This window comes from Gobio gobio (genome assembly GCF_949357685.1).
Source record: "Gobio gobio genome assembly, chromosome: 19".
In the NCBI taxonomy this organism is placed as follows: domain Eukaryota; kingdom Metazoa; phylum Chordata; class Actinopteri; order Cypriniformes; family Gobionidae; genus Gobio; species Gobio gobio.
Window position 1 is genome coordinate 12,498,517 of NC_137112.1, and position 15,242 is coordinate 12,513,758.

The 15,242-nt window shown below is 43.4% G+C and overlaps 1 protein-coding gene across 1 annotated transcript in view; it reads left to right on the plus strand.

Annotated features, from left to right (window-relative positions):
* Positions 1–15,242, plus strand: part of LOC307143245 (uncharacterized protein) — a 78,799-nt gene that overhangs the window by 24,505 nt on the left and 39,052 nt on the right. The window contains exons 7-8 of the mRNA XM_079844622.1: positions 3,585–3,665; positions 4,106–4,150. Of these exons, the coding sequence (XP_079700748.1) occupies positions 3,585–3,665; positions 4,106–4,150 (126 nt within the window). The remainder of the gene's footprint in view (positions 1–3,584; positions 3,666–4,105; positions 4,151–15,242) is intronic.

The window sequence follows — 15,242 nt, forward strand, 5'->3', positions numbered from 1 at the left end:
CAGACACCGGGTACGAGCTCTTCACACCGGGCGCAGCGAAACAGAGCGTTAACAACCCCCCCCCCCCCCCCCCCCTCAAGAGGGTGGGCCGGTGGTTGGCACCCTCAGGCGCAGCTTCCCAAGATTATTACGGTTCTGAGGGCCGTCATTATTTCAAGGAAGGCTGTGTCCAAGAAGCCCTGACGCCAGTGGACCCAGGGCGGTGAGGGCGGTCCCCCCCGGGGGCAGGCGGAGCTCACCTCAGCATAAGGTGCACGTCTGCTTTCGGTGCCCTCACAGGGTCAATCCACCAACCCCGCCCGAGTGCCGGGGCGTGGAGAGCCCTCTCGTGCCCTCCGAGGAGGAAGGTGGCGCTGTCGAGTCAGTTGTTCCCTGCCGGTCAGCTGTTCAGGGCGCTGCACTCGTGGTGCAGAGTACATCAGAGGCCGGTCTTGAGAGGCTGGTACGCTTACTAGATTTCTGTCAGAGTGGGAGAATCTGCCAGATATATCTTAGTGGGTCCTACAGATTATACATTTGTTGGCTCTGGTTATGTCTCATACCAAAGAAGGATGGAGGGCTGCGCCCTAATCTAGATCTGTGTGTTCTATATATTAAGGTTGCTTACACCCATACATCGTGTCTCAATCAGGTCCGATGACTGGCTTGTCACGATAGATCTGCTTATATCATGTTTCTATCCTTCCCTAGCACAGGAAGTACCTGAGGTTCGCTTTTAGGGGAGAGCGCACCAATTTCGGGTGCTTCCCTTCGGTCTTGCACTTTCACCCCGCATGTTCACGAAGTGCGTGGATGCGGCGTTAGTCTCCTTGTGTATGCAGGGGATCCGCATTCTCAATTTTTCGGCAACTGGCACTGTCAGCTCGTCTGAGGGTTCGACATTTAGATGTCGTTGTCACGCATTTTGGAGGTTAGGGCTGAGGCTCTCATCCAAGAACAGCGTTCTTTCTCCAGTTCAGAGAATAACGTATTTAAAGGGGTGAAGCTGGACCAGCCGCTCACTGTCAACAGTTCAGAGACTGTTGGGTCTGATGGCAGCAGCGTCCAGTGTTGTGGCCTGTTGTACATGTGACTGTTACAGTGGTGGCTCAAGACCAAGGGTTTCCCCGAGGGGAAACCTTTTCGCATGATCAAGGCTATGCGGCGGGGTCTCCGCACCTTGGTCATGTGGAAGGATCCTTGGTTTCTGGCCCAGGGCCCGTTACTGGGGACATCGTGTCAGCGAGTATCTCTGATCACGGATGCCTCCCTTATGGGCTGGCGGGCGACCATGAGTGGTTGCTCAGCGCAGGGCTTATGGCACGCAGGACCGGGGTTTCCCTGAGGGGAAGTCCTTTTCGTGTGATCAAGGCTATGCGGCGGGGTCTCCACACCTTGGTCGTGTGGAAGGATCCTTGGTTCCTGGCCCAAGGCCCGTTACTGGGGGCACCGTGTCAGCGAGTATCTCTGACCACGGATGCCTCCCTTACGGGTTCGGGGGCGACCATGAGTGGTTGCTCGGCCTAGGGCTTATGGCAGGAACACCATCATTCATGGCACATAAATTGTCTAGAATGCTGGCAGTGTTTCAGGCTCTGAAGCACTTCCTGCCATATCTCAGGGGCCATCATGTGCTCGTTCGCACAGACAGCACATCGGTGGTCTCTTACATCAACCATCAGGGGGGTTTGAGGTCTCGCCAGTTATAGTTGGCGTGCCTTTTCTCCTCTGGCCCCAGGGTAAACTGCTCTCAGTGAGGGCTATGTACATTCCTGGGCGGTTGAATGTGGAAGCAGACATCCTGTCGAGGCAGGGGCCGAGGCCTGGGGAGTGGAGTCTCCACACCAAGGTGGTGGAGCTCCTTTGGGAGAGATTTGGCAGGGCTCAATTGGGCCTGTTCGCCACTCACGAGAATTCTCATTGTCGTCTGTGGTTCTCCCTAGCACCTACAGCCACTTTCGGACTGGATGCTATGGTACAGGAGTGGCCGAGGCTGCCCCTGTACGCATGTCCCCCAATTGCTCTGCTTCCGGGAGCTCTAGAGAGAGTGCGCCGGGACGGGGCCCGTCTACTGCGAGTAGCCCCGTTCTGGCCGGGCCGAGTATGGTTCTCGGACATCATGTCTCTCCTTGACGGCTCTCCCCTGGAGATTCCGCTCAGGAGGGACCTTCTCTCTCAGGCGGGCGGTGTCTTCGTACACCCTTGCCCAGAGTTGTGGAAACTGTGGGCTTGGCCTCTGAGGGGGCCCAGCTCATAAGTTCTGGTTTCTCAACCGAGGTTGTTGAGACCATTCTACAGTCTAGAGCTCCCTCCACGAGGAAACTGAATGCACTGAAGTGGAGACTCTACACCTTATGGTGTAGAGATCGCTTGTGGGATCCAGTTAACTGCCCTGCGATTGCAGTGCTGGAGTTCCTGCAGGAGAGGTTCTCCGCTGGGTTAGCTCCCTCCACATTAAAGGTGTACGTGGCGGCCTTTGCAGCTTACCACACTCCTTTGAGTGGTATTTCTTTGGGGCGACACCCTCTGGTTACTCGTTTCCTCCGTGGCACTTTGAGGTTGAGACCTGCAGTACGCACCAGGGTGCTGGCCTGGGACCTTTCTGTGGTCCTTCAAGGTCTTTCCGAAGCTCCCTTTGAGCCGCTCGAGGACATTTCTGAGAAGTTGCTCTCTGTTGCACTCTTGTGCTTGGAATTTGCTCCCCCTACATTCTAGGCTGGTTCATGTTCCTAGGTTCCCACTAATCCTGTGAGACCCTTAGCACTGCAGGCCTCTTGTCCTCCGTTTCTGACGTCACACCAGGAAGAGGGGGGGGGGGGAGTCTTTAAGCAGAGGGTGAGCGAGTGGGTAGTCGAGGCTATCTCACTTGCTTATTTGGTGGCCGGGCAGCCTTCTCCTTTGGCTGTCCGGGCCCACTCCACCAGGAGTATTGCTGCCTCTTGGGCATTTTTGGCAGGGGTTCCCTGCAGGATGTTTGTGATGCGGCAGGATGTTCCTCTCTGCTCACTTTCGTCAAGTCCTTCGAGCTCGACATCTGTGCTATTCCTGGGGCTCGGGTGCTCGCCCTGACTATGTCACAAGCGGGCATCCGGCTCCTATGGGGCCGTGGGTATAGTCTCGTTCCCAAAGCGGTGACGCAGCTCGAGTTCGGTTACAACTGTAACCTTAGTTCCCTGAATAGCCCTGCCATACTCCCCGCATGCCCGCAAGCGCCTTGTTTCATCCTATTTCAGAAGCTGAGGGCGTGTGTTTGCCGGTATGCTTTATAGTTCCGGGTCTATGACGTCACCCGCCCATGACGTTCCGTCTCTCTATTGGACTGATTACATACGTGCTTCACGACGCAATCACGCAGAGGCGTTCCCAAAGCGGTGACGCATCGTCTTGTTCCCTATTCAGGGAACTAAGGTTACAGTCGTAACCGAGACGTTTTGCAATACAATATGAGCACAATAAGTACATTGTACTTATTTTTTGATGGAAGTAAATAGTAGTTAAGGCCACCTAATATGAAGTGGGGCCAGGTGGTTATATCCTGTCTCTCCACACCAATTACTGAAACAAGACCAAGATTCACAAACTGAGTAATATTCTCTCTCTTTCAGGGTGTCAGTGATGCTACAGTTACTAAACAACCCATCCCAATAAATGAACAATCCCTTTCCAAGATGAGACATGATCATCCGGTAAATACTGGTGTTTATTTGCTCATTTAAGACATGCAGCTACTATTGAAATGCATCACAAATACAGCTAGGATTTGGTTGAGCTTAAATGTTCCCACTTTTGTTTTCTATCATTTATGACTCAAATAATTTTCATTACATCTCTGTCTTAGAATAGATGAATAAGTTATATATCAAATGTACTGTATTGTTACAGTTTTTTGAAGTTTCATCTAACCAACAAAAATAATTGATATTTCTTTAGGATACATTATTTAAAATTGAGATGTTTGTGCTTAATTTGAGGTGTTGAATGATATTTAGGACTTATGTTATAGTGTTAATTTATAAAGTCTTATAAACCACTGAAAGCATTTAGAATGCAGTGACTGAAACCCATCCCATCAGACTAAATTTACAGACATATTTATTTTACCTGTTATTTCACAAAAATACTGCAGACTCCACCTTCATCAAGCAGTGGTGGTCAGTTTTCTCTTGGTCAGGTGAGTAACAGAAACATTCTCAATTGAAATATACACTTTATAACCTTACAGTTTTATACAGTTTAGTGTAATTCCACATGCTTCTTTTAGCTTTTTTTGTAATATTGGTCTGTAGAAAAAATTGTTTGCTTTAAAGTGCAAAACAATACAAGAAAGAATACCCAAATCTACAGAAATTGGTTTGTTATTTTCATTCTGTTAATACTGTTACTGTTTGTTAGTATTGTATTGAATACAGGTCTAAATTTAATCATGTGAAACAAAATCATATCTGTACTTTATAAAGAACCAACATTGCTACATAGGCAGTTCACGAGCACATGACATGTTTGAGTCATTATCTCATTCCTCTCTCTCTCTCCACTCACCTGTCAAAATATACATTTTTCAAAACGTACCGATACTGAAATATCTGAAACTGTTCCAATACTTCTTTTCTGCAGTATTTGGTACACCGATACCAGCTGCGTTTTTCTCGTTCTTGTTCTCTCTTCTCTCTGTCTGTAGTGACTCGAGTGTGTTTAATCTGTTTTTTTTGTTGTTGTTATAAAACGTCAATATATACATCAAAGAAACAAGAAATTTCTGTTGGAAAGCGACAAGCTAAGTAAAGATAGGCTGTCAGTTTTATTAACTTTTGTAAACTCAGCCAGTATAATCACAATGAAAGTATCAAAAGTGCAATATTTAACATACATAACTGTAAAGCGTCCAACATGTAAACAATATGATGTACACACTAAATCCAGTTAAAGGAAATGTATGTAAGATTGTGGCCAAAACTGGTACTGCAATCACTTTCAAATTACTGTAGAGCGGTGTATCCCCTCTCCCCCTCCCCCCTGACTGGAGATTGCCAGACAGGCTACAGCTGTGGTTCCCAACCACGTTCCTGGAGGCCCACCAAACAGTGCACATTTTGCATGTCTCCTCAATCAAACACACCTGATTCAAGTCATCCACTCAATAGTAGTGACTCCAAAACCTGATGTGGATGTGTCAGGCAAAGGAGACATGCAAAATGTGCACTGTTGGTGGGCCTCCAGGAACGTGGTTGGGAACCACTGGGCTACAGGATCCAGCAGGAACATAGGCTGCTACAAGGAGCTTCCAATGGCAAGTGACGAGTCCTACACAGCAAGTTTTTTTTTTCATTGTCACAACGTTTTTCTGATTCATAACGAGGTCTTTTAGGTTTCGTAAAGTTTAATTTTTTATCCAAAAAGTTTGTAGCTGCAGCTGTGGTAACTAGAGCAGAGCTGGCAACCCGGATGCCGAAACACTACTGACTTCGTGATTGGTATATAAGTGAAGGGTGGCTTCAGGCCAAAACACAACATGTCAACATCAACATCAGTTGAGGGCTGCAACTTCACTTTTAAATGACAATATCCTGGCCGGACTACTGTTGTTAGTGATATAAGTATTTGAAATTAACATGATTTCTTAATGTCTAGTGACATATCAGGGCGATTTTATGATCAATTGAAATACATTTCTTACATACAGTTCCTTTAAAACTTCAGCATGATCTACATATTTTTAGACACTCAAGACAGACGTCGCTACCCATATCTCAGAGATTGACTGCAGCTTGCATTTTTTCGCTTGAAATTTGCATAAAGTTGAGAGCTGCCCAAGCATTTGACACTCGCTCTTCGACTGGCTGGTCTTATGCTGCCTTCACGTGCTATCGGAATTACCGTAAATACGAGTTTCCTAGGTAAAAATTGCACGCCCTCTGATGTCGTAGCCTGCACATGACTGAAATTACAGAATCGGCAGAAAGCGGACAATCTGGAATGTTTATATGGTTGTCAGTGCATGGGAGACTACATATGATGTTGGTTTTAATAAGATTTCCGCAATAAATAGGCAAGAATAAACCTGGTGTCCTCCATGATTCCTGTTCATTCCGACAACAAAGCACTTGAATGCAACAAGCTCGTAATCACGACTTCTGAGGTGGGAATTAGGAAATTTCCGATAGCATGTGAAGGCAGCATTATTATCTAATTATTGGGAGATACAAAAGACCGTGGCTCTACCATTGGAGAAAGCGTAACGGCTAACTTGGGTCATGTGTGCCTTGATAACCAATCACATTACAGCCTTGACATCATGAGTTGTGTGACATTCAATCACTCTTTGCGGATACTGTAGTAATGAATGAGAAGTGCCGTAAACTGAATCATACCCCTCATGTAATTGTCTGTGATTTCTCTTATAAAACAGCATTTTTCTCGGTGTAAACTCTAAAAATAGAAAAATAGCCTCTGATAGTTGCCGGGGGCGTGGCCAGCACTAACAAATAAAGGCCGGTCTCAAATTAAGGCCGGGGAAAAATTATTTCCTTTCATTTAATGTGCATGTAAGTTAATCATAATGTACAGTAGGGTTGAGCCGAAGGAGTGAAACCATTGTGACCATCGCCCCCCGCTTTAAATCTTGCGAGTGCGACGCACACTAATCCTGGTCTCTTCTATACTTAACCTAAACACTTTGCAGGGATTGCTCTGTAAATTAAATTGAGAATATTACTGATGCATATATGCTATTTTAAATTCTTTAGTCTATGAGAGATGTGACGTGTGTTAGTCTGTGAAAATACCGTGTCAGGCAGGCTACACAAATATTGATCTAGACAATCTGATGGCCTCTTGTCTTTTTTACACATCTTACTCTGCATTCAACTTAAACTATTTTATTTTGTTCAAGAAAACAGCATAGGCTTCAAAATAAATTATGTAATTTAAATATTGTAAAGTGGTCATTTGAACTACACGAACGAATGTTTAAAAAACAATATGCAAAATCAAAATCGAATAGCTCCATAACGGATTGAGAAAAGTGCGTGCATTAGTTGGGTTAGAAAAATAACGAAATTATAGTTTTTTTTTAAGTAGAAAATAATATTTATGTAAAGAGATATATATTCAAATAAAAAGTGCTTAAAGGAACACAACTCTTCTTAAGTGGAAGGAAGCTTTTTTCCCTCACGTGGAATATAGAAAGCACATTAGTTGGGTTAGTAAAACAACGAAATTATAGTGTTTATATCGAGTATATAAAACACGAAAGAACAACAAATATCAGAAAAGCCTTTCTTTAAAGTGAATTTCGTTTTGTATAAATTGTATCTTAATTTTAATCTATGTTTTATCAACCACATTGCCCGGATTTAATAAATAACAAGCAAATAGCCTATAACAGACAATGACATGGAGGCGGAGGCGGCGGCGCAGCGTGAACAATGGCTTAAATGAACTAGCCTACTAGAAAAGAAAAAAAAAACTTTAGTCAGGGGCAGCCCTTACTATTTATTTCAGATAGACCTATATTTGATCCAGCATGTCACAAAGGGAGTTCTGGGTTGAGCGCGCAGTGCTGAGCGGAATGAGCGTCAGAAATGAGCGGAATCTTCAGAAAGGTGCTCTCCACTGGAGGAAATATTACCGCTCTTTCAACGCACACACCGCACAGTCACAATATGACCTCATGTATGTTTTAAAAACACAATTCAAATTATAAATAATACTTTTTAATGGGCCACTTAAAATGTTTATTACAAATAAATTATTAAATTCCAAAAATGAAAAAAAAAATGTGCATTGCATTTGCAATCCTTTGAAAGCACCCCACTTCCCGCGCCCCTGGTGATATCTTTCCTCTGGAACGCTATCGCTTTTCATTTAAAACGGTTTATTTAAAACAATTATTTTTTTCAAATAGATGGAATTCGAAATACAGGCCTGCCCCTAATAAAAGCCTGCCTCAAATAAAAGCCGATGACCTTCTGCAGTTCAGGTAAATAAAGGCCCCGGCTTTTATTTGAGGAAATACGGTATATATATTAGGGATGCACCGAATCCAGATTTTTGGGGTTCGGCCGAATACCGAATCCACTGGTTAAGATTCTGCCGAATCCGAAACCGAATGCCGACTCCCATCCTCAGTTGATTATCACAGTAAACACATTAATGAGGTAAACAACGTCCACAGCAGTGTAGGGATGCTCATTTTGCAAAATATGCTATGCAGTATTAAAATACAGTTAGTAGTACAAGCTCCTGACTGGCGGAAAGCAAATGAAAGGCACTTCCCGAGGCTGGCCACTCTAGCGAGGCGTTATCTCTTTCCCGGGACACCAGTGCCATCTGATTCCTTGTTTAAGGCTTTTCGTAGTGTGGTTTTGGTGAAGTTTACTAAAGTAAACATTGTCATGTATGTTCTTCTCGCCGCTGTTTCCTGATGCAATTACGCCAAGTCACCCTTTGTCGTTTCAAAGAACAGCACAACGGAGAGCGCAGAAGGCGCGCACACAGTCAGAAGAGGAGACAGACGGAAGTATAAACCAGGATTGAGAGGTTGTTTTCTGCCGTGGGTTTAGCTGTCAACAGGCTGTGCTTCAGACTAACCCACATCACTTAGACATGTTACTTAAAAAAAAACAAAAAAACATACAAGGTGTGGATTGAGGTCGGCCTGTCAGGGATGGCCCAAGCCCTTATGAGGCCCTAAGGAGAATTTTATTTGGGGGCCCCTCGGTGCCACCAATACGACTGACTATTGTCAATTCTGGATCATTCGCACACCCAGTATATCACTGTTAGTAGTTGTAGCTGTGTTGCTTACATAATGTCTGCCTGTCATGTTTTTAATCGTGACAGTAGCAAACCCACAAGAGTGGTCAGATGTTAATTTTCAAAGCCTTACAGTACTACAGTTCAGACTGGGATATGTAAAAAAAAAAAAAATCTTCTTTTTTTTTAAGTAGCCTAGTCTCTTATGCTGAATATGCTCACTTTTCCCCAGGATTCTTTGATGAATAGAAGGTTCAAAAGGATAGCATTTCTCTTATATATAAAGCTTTCAAAGAATCCTACAAATATTGTAATATAAAAACTGATAATCATAAATGTGTCTTGAGCATCAAATCCTCATATAAGAATGATTTGTGAAGGATCATGTGACACTGAAAACTGGAGTAATGATGATAAATTCTAGCCTGGCTCCGCCCTCCTACGTACTTCCGCTCAATTTTCATTTTCCTTCAGTACTCCGTCTGGTACTGCTGTATATGCTTAGGTTTTCTCCCGAACAATTTTTTACCGGTCCAATCAGCGAACAGAGGGAGTGGCTGAGAGCGATGACGTTGATGTTGTGCGCTCGTTTGAGTTGTAGTTCAGTAATGGCGGCGGTGAAAGATGCGAGTGTGTGGCACTGGCACCGCTGACGAATGTCCAGAAGTTAAAGCCGGAGTGTGGCGAGGTGGACGAGCGAGACATTGGAGGAGTGAGCGAGATCGATGTGCGTGATTGAGAATGAGACACACCGGTCTCGAGTCCTCTCATGAGGGAGCACGGAGGCATATAAGGACGAGCGACACCGGTGAAGGACAAGAGAGAACTAGGCCTGGATTTTAAGTTGTGTTTTGTTTATGTTTTGTTATGTGTGCGCTTTTACTTTCATTTTGTGTTTATTATTTGATTAAAAGTTGTTAAACGTTCGCCGATTCCCTGAACAAAAGAACTCTGTTGCACGGAGCAAGAACAATCCCTGCTGAGTTTTGTTGGTGGCCATGATGTTGTGGTCCGGGAAAAGTCTTTTTCAGCTCGCTCCGTTAGTGGTGAAGGAGTTGGCTGAAGCCGTCCGTCTCCCACCACCCGCGAAAAAACCCAAGGCTGAATTATCGACTGCTTTTGACAAACAACAAGGTTGTGTGGTAATGTAATTGCTGTCCGAATCCACATCTCTGAGTTTTCAAGAATATATCACTTCTAAATTGGCAAGTTCTGCTGGCAAGTGTTTACAAGAGTAAAATATTTCATCACCGCTCAAAAAATAAAAGAAGAAAAGCACGTAAACATTTGAATTGGGCCGTTATTTACGGCAGCATTTATTCTTATCATACCAAGCATATGACATTTTATTTACAGCATATACAATCATGTTATAATTGCACGAGATATGCAGCACGAGAGCAGCGCGTTTCCGATCACAAAACTCTCCTCACCACCGTGAATAAATAACAATCCGAATGCGCGAGGTTTTATCACTGAGGTGGCGTGCACAATCTGCACAGTTATTTTTATGGATTTCCATGTGAGAAATAGAGGCAAAAGGCGCGTGACATACGCCGGAGGATTCAGAGTGAACGCATCTTCAGACAGCAAGAAGACTTGCTGGCAAACGAGGACACACTCTGGCGATGGAGCGCTAGACGCTTTTTTGCCTCGACTTTGATGTCCGACCATTTCTTTTTTATTTCGGCCATGGTCCAAGGTTGTGAGGCTACAGCATTTTCGGCGTCTGCAACCTTTTGCCACTCAAGTGCCTTTTTGGCATTAGTAATGCCCACACTGTGCCCTCCAAAACAAAATTTTTCTCTTCTTTTCCACCTCGCCAACGATAACTTCTACTTCACATTGAGTGAAGTTACGTTTTTTTTATTTTCTCTCTGTGTTTGCCATGATTTCGCAATCGATGAATATTAACTTGTGGGCGTTTCACGGACTGTTTATGGGCAACTATGGGCGTGACATGAAGCCGCAAAAGCTGCGCTACATTTAGAATTGATTGTGATTTATTAAGGGAAAACTGCGTAGGATGTGCGTGCGCACGGATTTATAAATCCAAATATTTCTGTGCGTACACACGTCCTATGTTTCATCCGTAGGCTACGCCACTTCTGACACAAATCCTACGCAAAGTTTTACAAATGAGGCCGCTGGTGATTTAAATGATTCACTAAGGAGTGCCGCTTTAAATGGTGTTTCTGCTTTAAATAATGTTTGCGCTTTCACTAAGGAATGCCGCTTTAAATGGTGTTTCTGCTTTAAATAATGTTTGCGCTTTCACTAAGGAATGCCGCTTTAAATGGTGTTTCTGCTTTAAATAATGTTTGCGCTTTCACTAAGGAGTGCCGCTTTAAATGGTGTTTCCACTTTGAATAAGTCACAGTTCTCATCACAAGAAAGCGTGTCAAAATGACCACTCAAACTGTCATTTTAATTCTGCATTTACTCCCTGTTTTCACGTGTTACGCAATCATTTGAATGTCCGTATTTGTTTACTACAGTCCGTGTTTACTAAATCCATCCATTCATAAAAAGGTTACCGGGAAACTGATGAGTAGTATGTTTTAGCACTGACTTTCTCGCACTTTGGACTTTGAACCCTGGCTAAGAAGCGTCCGGGCGCTGGCGCCACGAGCTCATGCAGTGCTGTTAGAATCAATCCGTGCATATATTAGAAAACTTCACATTTTGCAGTTTATTTAGTAATTGTTTAAGGCCATTTTGCGATTTCAATAATCAAAAAATAACATACAGCAGAAGTAATTTCATGTGCTCTTGGGGGCCCCCTGGTGGCCCTAAGCAGCCGCTTAGTTCGCTTATGCCTTGGGCCGGCTCTGAGGCCTGTTATTTTTATTTGACAAAAAAACTATTCCGGTTCTTCAAAGCTTCAAAAGGATTCATGTATTTTCGTTTTGTCATCTTAATTTGGTAATTATGTAAGTGAAAAATATTTAGTGTAAGCCTATTTATTTTATTCTTTTTATCTATATTTGATCTGATCATATGCTGATTTTAGTGATTATTACTCAATTCACAGATGACGTCAGTGATTTTTAGATCACGTGTCACTTAAGGTGTGGTTATGAGTGTATCAGATGACCCCTCCCCCTTTTTGATACAGGGCACCAGCTAAGAATACTATCTTAACAATATAAGAACACTCTCAAAGGAGCTGTTCAATAATTCAGAATTAATGTAAATTAGAGGGAGTTGGTCAGCTGATTTATCTGAAGGATTTGTGAGTCTGGACAACTAGTAGAGTCTTTGATCATCAACACAATGAAGACACAGTGTAATGAATTAAATTTATTAACAATTGATATGCAAGAGTAAATACTTCAATGATTAATAATGCTAGTAATGAATATGCACTTCTAAAGAGAGTAAACTAATAACCAAAAATAAAAGTAATGAATAAAACAATAAAACCGATAAATGATGTGAACACAGAATGGATAAATGCAATGTTGTTGAACAGAATGTAGCAATGGAAGAGAATTGTATGGGAATGATTCTTATGGAAACCACCTAATGGTTCCAGCAAATGGTGATTAAATAAATGCTTATTTAGAAACCTATTATTTGTAACAAGCTGACCTCGGGTAACTGTTATCTAAGCAGGTTAGAAAAACACATGCTGCATGTATAAACTAATGCCAAGGTCTCTAGAAAGAGGTTTGGTAAGTTTATATTTACGTTCCACACAGTCGGGTGATCGGTCCGGCAGTAGAGACGTCTTCCACTGGTTATGCGGGTAGCATGCAGTGGGAAGGCGCAGAGCTGCAATCCAGTAGTCTTTGCCACGCTGGGCTGAAGGATGCAGAACTTTGGTTGCGCAGAGAGAGTCCTTAGGAAATGGACCAGGCAGCTGGGTCAGTCGAATCTTCACAGGGTCCGTTGCAGGCTGGCTGCGTCACTGACGAGCCGTGTGGGACAGCAATGTCTGCCGATGCAGAGGTCCTTGGTGGACTGGGCTGTGCTGCTGGAGTCATCGAAAGGGTCAGATAAGATCTCTCAGTGAGAGAGCCCTTCTTGCAGCTAGAGTGCAGCCGAAAGCAATATAAAAGGTTTTGCTCGCAAAAGCTTAACCTCAACCGTTTTGTAGTCTCTTTCTTCGTCAGGTCAGAAACTCAGGACGTGATGTGTTTGTTAGTGTCTCCTTCCCCGTCGGGTTAGAAACGCAGAACAAGGGTGTGTCTACCCGGGGGGCATATTTATCCCTTTCTGATGAGGAGGAGATTGAAATCCGGCGCCTTTCCGTTCCTGGAGTGTGATTGGCTACTGATGTCCGAAGTAGCCCCGATGTTGCCCACCCTAGTGTGGAACTCATTTGCATAGCATAAAGTGGCATGTCAAGACAATGTCTTTAATGTTTTACCCATGCATTATTTCTTTACCAAACCTCTTTTAAAATATAAAAGGCATATGGAACAGATAGAGACCAAACATGATAAGAAACGGTTAAGTCGTCATCCACACATTTGTTTATCTGTTAATGTATCTGTCCCGTGGACTGTTACGTTTACAGTCAATGACCATTAACATAAACAGTGCTTTGTGTGAAGATGAAGTGGAGGAGTTGCAGTTTATATACATTTAAGGCCTCCAAACATTTGTATGAATGGATTTAGATAGATCTCTGTGGCCTCTCTTTTGCTGCTGCATCCAGGAGGTCCTGAAGGAATTTTTATGGCAGCTCTTGCCTAAACCTTAGGAATGAGTTTGGTGGTTAAAGTCAACTTTTAGACCAATGAGAGTCCTCTCCTTGGTGGTGGTGGTGGTGGGTGCAGAAGGTCCCCCTTCCTGCCCAGTAAGAGGTGTCTGGCAGATGTCTTGGCATCTTATCTGATGTTGCTGAACATTTGTTTATGTTCATTCACCAAGGGGCCAATCACAGTGTGGCACCTCTTCCTCCACACGGGTAGTAAGAGAGGGGCCTTGCCATAAACTGGTCTCTGGAATGCCATCCTATGATGTTCACCACATGATGTTTTCACGGTAAAATAAACCAGTGAAAAAAGTGTCTTTTTAATGGGTCACAGACACTCGTCAATCGTATTTTTATTTAATGCCAATTCAATATTATCTTATCAGTTAACGGTTAATATATTCCGAACTGGATTCGGTGCATCCCTATATATACAGGTGCTGCTCATATAATTAAAATATCATCAAAAAGTTGTTTTTTCACTAATTCCATTCAAGTGAAATGTGTATATTATATGCATTCATTACACACAGACTGATATATTTCAAATGTTTATTTCTTTTAATTTTGATGATTATAACTGACAACTAATGAAAATCCCAAATTCAGTATCTCAGAAAATTTGAATATTGTGAAAAGGTTCAATATTGTAGACACCTGGTGCCAAACACATGCAAAGGCCTTTAAATGGTCTCTCAGTCTAGTTCTGTAGGCTACACGATCATGGGGAAGACTGCTTACTTGACAGTTGTCCAAAAGATGACCATTGACACCTTGCACAAGGAGGGCAAGACACAAAAGGTCATTGCAAAAAGGCCTCCTGTTCACAGAGCTCTGTGTCCAAGAAAATTAATAGGGAATCGAAGGGAAGGAAAAGATGTGGTAGAAAAAAGTGTACAACCAATAGGGATAACCGTACCCTGGAGAGGATTGTGAAACAAAACCCATTCAAAAATGTGGGGGAGATTCACAAAGAGTGGACTGCAGCTGAAGTCAGTGCTTCAAGAACCACTACGCACAGATGTATGCAAGACATGGGTTTCAGCTGTCGCATTCCTTGTGTCAAACCACTCTTGAACAACAGACAGCGTCAGAAGCGTCTCGCCTGGGCTAAAGACAAAAAGGACTGGACTGCTGCTGAGTGGTCCAAAGTTATGTTCTCTGATGAAAGTAAATTTAGCATTTCCTTTGGAAATCAGGGTCCCAGAGTCTGGAGGAAGAGAGGAGAGGCACACAATCAATGTTGCTTGATGTCCAGTGTAAAGTTTCCAGTCAGTGATGGTTTGGGGTGCCATGTCATCTGCTGGTGTTGGTCCACTGTGTTTTCTGAGGTCCAAGGACAACGCAGCTGTATACCAGGAAGTTTTAGAGTACTTCATGCTTCCTGCTGCTGACCAACTTTATGGAGATACAGATTTCATTTTCCAACAAAGGTTGCCAAAGCAACCAGTACCTGGTTTAAGGACCATGTTATCCCTGTTCTTAATTGGCCAGCAAACTCGTCTGACCTTAACCCCATTGAAAATCTATGGGGTATTACATTTACATTTATGCATTTAGCAGACGCTTTTATCCAAAGCGACTTACAACTTGGGGATACATGAAGCGATAGGTCATGAAGAATCGAGAAGCGCAATAAGAGCCTGAAATCCTGAGACCGTGTACATTGCTCAGAGTAGCACAGGCTAGAGTAGGGAGGGAAGAAGAAAGAGGAAGAGTTTTTATTTTTATTTTTATTTTTTTATGAGATTAGGTGATCACGGAAGAGCTGAGTTTTAAGTTGACTTTTGAATGATGTCAATGA